The 8,275-nt window shown below is 32.9% G+C and overlaps 1 protein-coding gene across 2 annotated transcripts; it reads right to left on the minus strand.

The window, feature by feature from the left end:
- Positions 1-1,182: 1,182 nt before the first annotated feature.
- On the minus strand, positions 1,183-6,141 carry LOC11436325 (uncharacterized). 2 transcript variants are annotated; one of them, XM_003610339.4, is made up of 9 exons: positions 5,896-6,140; positions 5,759-5,809; positions 4,446-4,467; positions 4,021-4,135; positions 3,612-3,644; positions 3,044-3,169; positions 2,227-2,333; positions 2,071-2,145; positions 1,183-1,764 (listed from the first exon to the last, which is right to left on the minus strand). In XM_003610339.4, the coding sequence occupies exons 1-9, from the start codon at positions 6,040-6,042 to the stop codon at positions 1,394-1,396; spliced, it is 1,047 nt and encodes a 348-aa protein (XP_003610387.3). In that variant the 5' UTR covers positions 6,043-6,140; the 3' UTR covers positions 1,183-1,393. The 2 variants fall into 2 exon arrangements, with proteins under 2 accessions (XP_003610387.3, XP_024638735.1); XM_024782967.2 differs by lacking the exon at positions 3,612-3,644 and having other exon boundaries at positions 5,896-6,141.
- Between the last annotated feature and the right edge of the window lie 2,134 nt (positions 6,142-8,275).

Genomic DNA, 8,275 nt, shown 5'->3' on the forward strand with positions numbered 1-8,275 from the left:
ATAAAGACCACAAACTTTATTTATTGAATGAATCCAAAACATGTATTTTTACTTATATTTGTGACCGGAGAGTGTACCTTCCATAAAAATTACTTTTATGCCAATTTAATGCTTAATGTCATTTCCCAAAGTTTAATCATCCACGTCTCTTTGAAAATTTGCACTCATTAAATTAGGAAAAATGCTAAAGTGCACGATAAGATGTTTCGTGCAAATCCCACGAAACAGTGATATGCTCTCTTGCATATTATTTTTACTAAAAAATTGATCATGTTTTTTTTTTTATACCAACCGTAACATTATATCCTTCTTTGAAATAACATTTTACATGAAATCGCAACTAGTAATCGACTCTCCAATGGTGGAAATGAAAGTAATCTGACAAAAACGCTCCAATGGTAGTAAAAAGAGTAACCTCCCACGCCGGTGCCTTTCCAAATGTTCTCTCCTCCGGCGCCGATGTCGGAACTGGTAAACATGTTGAAACTAGTCGCGTGCCAGAGACATATTGTTGGTGGTGACTCTACAGTGGTTGGCAACATGTGGCAGCAACCAACTCTGGTGTTATCACGGTGGTTGGGGCGGCAATGACCAGGACAACGGCGAAGACGGTGCTTGCGTCTTTTATGACGGTGCTAGCCAAGAGACGTGTACGCACAGATGTGTTGAAGCTTGTTCGTGCGGTTTTTTATCGTACCAGTTTTTTTATCGTACCATATAGCAACGCTGTTTTTTGGTCATTTCCATGTGTCTCTAGGAAACAATGGATGTGAGAAAAGCAATTGTCATCTTCTTTATTTTTGCTACAGTATTGAGTTGTGAACACGTTCAAGGTGTCAAATTGGCCCAGTGTAAAAAAATATCATCATTCAAGGTTGGTTTTTTTTTTTTTTTTTTTGGAGGGGTTCAAGGTTGGTCATTTTAGTATGCTTGCAAGAAATCATTTATCTTGTTGACTTCCTAAGTATTTGCACCTCGTCCCAGTAGGAGTACAGAGAATCAGCTGTTGTAAGCCAGTACCCATCCTTGCTTCACCTATGTCCAATTCCTCATTCAAATTTTGTATATTTTATTTATTTATATTTGCGAAAGCAAATTTTTATGTGCTGATATGAGATGCATCAAGAAAAAATGTGCAAGGTCAAGCAAAACAGATAGGTATCTTCTCTGCTAAAAGGAAAATATGAATTACTACCAAAATCTTAGATAAGGAATTGGTATCAAAGCCGATGTTATGATGTCTATTACCATATATTAACATTAGCTACAATATATTCATTTATATAAGGAATTAATATCAAAGCATATGTCACCTCGTACTGTTTTCATCTAAGCATTAAATACCATGTCCCGTAAGTAAAAACGACAACTTAGAAGATGAGGATCTTGATTCTTAATTGTCTTCGAATAATATATGTTCTTCTTTTAATGTGGTCCTATCTTCAATAACAGATACCCAACTTTCTGCAACTCTGGTAACTCTTCCTTCTGAGAGCTCAACTAAAGTAAAGGCTCTTGCTGTACCTTCTGCCACTAGTGAGGACATAGGACTTTCAACCTTTAAGCTTCTCTTGTCCTCGTCGCTCAAACTTTTGACCCTAGGAACAATGGCCCCATTCAAGTATATGACGTTGTCGTCCCCAATGACAATCATTTTCCTAAAACCCTTGGCATGTGCGAGCTCTTTGTGCATGTGGCCGAACACAACCAAAGGAATAGATACCTGATTATTCTCTTTTAGCAAGGATATTGCGTATGCTAGATCTGTTATGCAAACATAATAAACTAGTTAAATCAGTTTCCCATTTTTGCAACATTGACATCATCGACCACACTTGCATCTTATGGGACATGTCCACCAAAACAGAAAATGACCAGGCAAATCACTACTATTATTCGACATACGAAAAGAACGTACACAGCCATTTGAAATGAAGAAAACAAATATTTAACATTAATTTGGAATGGGGGAAACCAGGACTTGACAGTTGTAATGATTTCCAATAACCAAAAACACGAGATTTTATTTTTAATAACAATCCAAGCTCTGATGTATATATTAATTATTACCTGGGTCACCATGATCACCATCACCATCCAATTCCCAATCTTTTCCACATATATCATTCGAACCAGAACCAAGGCCTGCACAAAGAAAATTCAGGAATTATTTTGGTATTTGACGTGACAAGCCAGCACTGCTAGAGAAGAGATTCTGTGTTGCACCTGTGGGTCCATTATGTGCAAGTAATATCAGAAAATGATCCTCTGGTGTACCAATAGCAGCTTTCTGGATTCTCTTGGCACTCTGATCCATGTCTTTAACTCCATATCTAAGAAAAAGTTCAAATTTGAAATATCAACTATGATTTACAATGGCAACTTCAGTACTGGTAAAATACCATACATTATCTTCATGTGAAGTAAAAAAAGGCCATCCAACTTCACTTTTACCGTTTCAGTGTTGCTTATGCCTTATGAAAACAATGGATATTACAGTCAAGTAACTCTAGGTGTCTGATAGTGCTAGATATTGGAAATACATCAGAAACATAAATAGATGGCCTTATGTGGGACCATCCATTTAAGATTAAGAAAGTATAATTTTATATTTATAAAAATTGATTACTTTATTATTGGGATTTTTTATGTAAAGTACAACCTATTTGTTGTTAGTTTACAATTATAAAAATCATTTTTTTAGCATTTTCTTATCTATTTCACTCATTATAATCAGATTATATCTAAGAAGATACTCAAATTTACTTTTCATTACAATCAGATTTCTGACTATTTTTCAAAAGCAAAAACAATTCACAAATCCTTAAAAGTGGTTATTTTCCTCAAACTATTTTGAAGCAAACTAGCTCTGATGGAAAATTTTTGCAACACTCTTTTCAAGTGACCACATAATTGGAGCAAATAAGAAAACTCAACTCTCTTGTTGGGATTAGAAACAAAGGTTTGAATCTTAAAACATTGAGTTGACATTGGATCCCTTAGAGAGTCAAATTGTCTATAATTGCTTTTACATAATACACACCTTGCAAACAGCAGCTTTTTTCGAAATAATGGTTTACCCCCACATGAAAATGGCCGCCCACCAACGACACTTACTTTTATTAGAGGTAAATCTAAACGTTGATAAGCCACATGCTCCTTGCCAAGGCTGAGATTCACAGTAATATATACATTTATATCAATAAATTATCCAACTAATTCTATAAAAACAAAATATTATAAGTGAACTTTTCAGTAAATCTAGAAAGGTGCCAATTAGGCTTTTAAGTAATCTGCTTTCTTTCTCATGCATTGATAACTTCTCTGTACTTAAGAAATTTTGTTCCACAGTTAAAAAGCAGCATAGAGATCTTAGAATTCTTTCAAACCCTCAATGGGAAAGGATTTAGAATATCTGGCCCATTTTCTTTTAATGAAAGTATGAACTTGTTACTTTACCCACATATTATATACACATATCAGCAATGGATTGTGATAGCAAATATGCTTTCATCAAGAGTGTACTCATCATGGAACAACAATAAAATTTCCATGCTAGGTGAGGCATCAGGATTGTAATCATAAGGTACAATTAATTCTTTAGAACTTACCATTCTAGCTGTAGCTGAACTCTATCCTTCTCACTGACATTTAAATCAAAATGTTAGTAAAAAATTGGACTGCAAATCACTGCCTGCAACTAATACTTATAGGGCAGAAAACAAACTGCAAATGAAATATGTAATTAACATATGGACAAAACTTAAATCCAAATTTTTTGGATCCATGAGATTGTCTGCCTCCGTGAATGTGTACGCGTGCGGGTGCTTTTCGTTTAGGGAGAGGGGGAAATGCAGGTGCGTAAAAATGACTGCTTGTTCACATTGTAAATCCATTGTTATTGTATCCCATCATTTGTTTTAAAATGAGATTATCTAAAGTCTTGTGGATGAAGCTTTCCACCACGTAAATTTAACACACAAAAGAAAAATGATTTGAGGACAAACATGTAAAATTCACCTGTCAGAAAACCGCTTAGTAAACCAGGAATCATGATTTCCTAATATAACTGCTTTAGCAAATTCAATATTTGCAACACTGCGAACGATTTCAAGATTTTCCTCGCCAAAATCACCTAACAAAATTCAATTCAGTGTAGTTGAAAAAGGATGTAAACATTAAGAGAAGTATGAATCATATGATAAAAAATCATAATAAATCATTGATAGATATAAGAAACAGAATATGATGAAATAGTGAACAGTTATGAGTAATTTATATGTGCAAAATAACAATGCCATGGAATTCAATACAAAATTTCAAAGGTATGCACCCGCTATTTCCTCACCAACTAGAATAGGCCACAAAGAACCAACAACACTAAATGAATTTAAGAAATATCAACATAGTGTGATAGGTTGAGCAGCAGTAACAATGAAACTTGCCTGTAAAGAGCACCAAGTCTGGCTGCAGTGCAATATAGGTCGATATTAGATTGATTGATCAGATATACATATGTATGCTTGTTATTAGGTTCATATAAATAAAAATAAAGGAAACTAACTGTAAAATGTAAACCACTTAATTCAATTTGCACACTCACTAAGACACAAACAACACAATCGCTTTCTTTATAGGTATCATGACAGCATATTTAGCATAGCACACACTATAAAATTAAGCGACTGACTTTTGGAAATTGAAATTTAAGAGCATATGTAAAATTAAGCGACAAAATTTGTAGGTTTCCTGATGGCATATCTAGTACTCCCTCTGTTTCAAAATATAAGCAAAATTCAGTTTTTAGATTCATTCATTTAATGATGTATGTGGTCCATATTATGAACCACATACATCATTAAATGAATGATCCTAAAAAGTGAATTTTGCTTATATTTTGAAACGGAGGGAGTATGAATTAAGCGACATAATTTTGAGTAGATTTTTTTTCCTGAGACAACTTCTTATCTTTTTTTTTTATTATAACATTTCATAACTACTATTAAAAAATTACATAGGAATAGAAGACAAGCGTGCAACAAGCTGCGCCGCTAACCCTTTCTAGATGGCAAAATCAATCCTCTTAAAGACCTATGAGACACAACATTGTTATGCATGACTCTTTGAGCTCTTTGTAGAAGATCCTTAACCTCTAGTGCTAGGAAGCCAAAATTGTCAAATGCAAGCAAGCTGATTGTCATAACATGTTTTCTCATGTTTAGCCAATTTGTTTGAAGTGGCTTTGAGGGTTGTATGTCCCACAATAAAAAACTCGGTCCCTAAACCCACAAGTGGGGAAACCCCAATCAAGTCCACACATGCATGTTTCCCTCCTACCCACCCATACATTACATACTTATTACATTAAACCTTAATTCCACCACAATGAATAACACGAAAGTGAAAAAAAGAAGAAAAAAATAGTACTTTTGTATATTACATACTTATTCTTTTGAAACATTAACTCAAGAGAATATTTTTGTATATGCAATAGCATAATCTTCTCTACATTTTCATTCTACTTGTTAATGTGACATCCAATCAAAAGGAAGAAAAAAATTCAAAATTTTAATTTTGAATTCCCTTAATTTGATTGTTTCAGTAATTTATATTCTCAATTAGCTCCCAGCCAAGAGCATAGCATAGTTTTTGGACATACTTTCTTTTCCAACCTTTCTATATCAAGGATGCGATTGAGTAAACAACTTAATTAAGTGCTTATTGAAAAAATGCTTATGAAATGAGAATAATTAATTACCTGGAGGAATTGAAGTGCTTTGGAATCTTGTTGAAAGTTCCAGCAGTCATGCTTAAAAAGATTAGGAAGGTACTATTATATTAACAATCGAAGATTATCGAAATTAAAGTAAGGAGAGTTAGTTTAGTTTAGTTTACCACATCACCGACAACAACAATTCGAACAGAAGAAGAAGAAGAAGAAGACGCGGCGGCCATTGAAATCGAGCAACAAAGCTTGCGCTTCCAACTCCTACAACGGTTTAACCAATATAAGGTAGGCGCGTGATAACACGTGCTCAACATATAATAACACTCTCTGTGCACGAAATTATGGTCTCACCAAATCACATAAAATTCACATAAAAAACTCTTGTAATCTAAGTTCAACAAAGCTAAGCTTTTTTTTTTTTTTTTTTTTTATGGGTTCATCACATGAATAGTTCTCCTTTTACCAAGGAATTATGAAAAATTGGTGTGAATTCGATAAAAATCACATTAATAAAATATTTGATATATGGAGCAAGTTAATCAAGCAACTAATATAACATGTGTAACGAAAAAAGAGAGAACACATGGAAACTTGTTTATCCAATTCGGTCTAATAGTGACCTAGTCTGAGTAGCTCTCCGTTCCACTATAGTGATGAGTAACTTTACAAAAGAGATATTAAAATGTTACAAGAATCAGTCTTCAAACTTAATTTTACCTAAATCCTAAATCTCTTCCCGTGTCCGGATCTCTCTTCCCGCGTGACTGAATCTATTCCCATGACCAAGAGACCAATCTTAATAGTGTTTCTCCCAAGGTGATCAAAAGAATCTCAACCCCTAATGTTTGTTGCAAGAGAAATCTCTACTTGGCTTCTAAACCCTTGTATTCGGGTTCTCAACCTCTCTCAAATTTAATTTGATACAAGGTTTATAGTTATAGAGAAATATAACTCGTAAATTTGAAACGAATATCACGCTGAAGATGCGTTTCCTTTTTTTCCTCATTCAGCATAAAATATATTTGCATCAAATATTCCTATTAAAAATATATTTGCATCAAATCTTCCTTCATACGGTACAAAAATATATTTTTTGTCCATAAATATATTTTCAGCAATAATCTTCCGAAAGCACACAAAATACATTTAAATCAAATCTTTTATATTTTTAGCAACAATATTATTTCCATCAAATTTTAAGTCAATTTCAACAAAAATAATAATTAAATAATAGATTTCTATAATTCCAATTATTTCTTCTTAAGTTTCAAAGTATCTAATTCAGTCCTCCCTAAAAAAAAATATCTATTCAATCTTATTATTTTAAAAGAAATATTTTGGACTTTAACCAAAGTACTAAACGATGAAGTTTGATGTTGGAACGATAAGATTGAACAAAACCTTTAAAACATGTGAATGGTCTAAAAGCTTTTGAGATGATATAAGATAATCGTGTTTAATGGAATTTAGAAACATATCAACATGAAAACTGATGTCAAGACGATAGAAGATAATTATTCTCAAATGAGGAATGCTAGGGACACTCTCTCTAATACACTTCAATCACAATTGGCCACATCAACCACTTTTTATTTTATTTTACTTGTTACGGGCTTCACTAATAGAATGTGTAACCATTCATTTTATTTTATTTTTATATCATTTAGATTTAACTTTTTGTCTTCCTCTCCAATTGCAACCTCCCAAAAGTTTCTTCCATTGCGCGCTCTACCTCACATTCAAGAGTCCATCCTTTACAAAAACAAACCACAGCAATCCAGATAAAAAATTCATTGGCAAGTGAAAACATGTTAAGATATTTTTTTTTTACTTTGGCCACAAAGTTGTAAGGAACAAAAAAGAGATCTTGAGATGAAGATGTTTCAGAAATAACTAGAAGAGTTTTTGACATAAACAATGGCAATAACAGCGACCAAGACAGATTGGAAGGAGCTTGAGATCGAGAGCTAAATTGTTACGGATCTAAAGGAAAGTTCCGAATATTTTTTTAATTTTTTTTGTTAACAAAGGGTAGTTTCTCACCCTACAGAGTCGATTAGAAGATAAAATAATATTACTGACTTGACCAATTGTGATTGAAGTGTGTCAGATGAGTGTGTTAGAGAGTGTGACCCTAACATTCATTTTCTCAAATATAAGATAAAAAATCTAATCTATGCATGATCATTCAATCATTTAGAGTAAAACCCTCAACAACGACTAAAATTTTGCATCTCTTAATTTTGCAAAATGAATCCTTTGTGATTTTAAAGACTCGTTTACAATCAATGGTCTTGTCCCCATTAAGTAACTCTAATATTTTGGGTTAAATATGTTTTTAGTCCCTGTAAATATGTCAAATTTTCGTTTTAGTCCCTCTAAAATTTTCCTTCAACTTTTAGTCCCTATAAAATTTTCAATCTTCACTTTTGGTCCCTCTTTTAAAGTAAACTCATATCTAGAATTCATATTTTTTAATAAATTCACAAAAATTCAAAATATTATAAAAATCACTTAAAAAAAATTTAAAATTTTTTAACAAAACAT

Source organism: Medicago truncatula, chromosome 4 (assembly GCF_003473485.1).
Source record: "Medicago truncatula cultivar Jemalong A17 chromosome 4, MtrunA17r5.0-ANR, whole genome shotgun sequence".
Taxonomy (NCBI): domain Eukaryota; kingdom Viridiplantae; phylum Streptophyta; class Magnoliopsida; order Fabales; family Fabaceae; genus Medicago; species Medicago truncatula.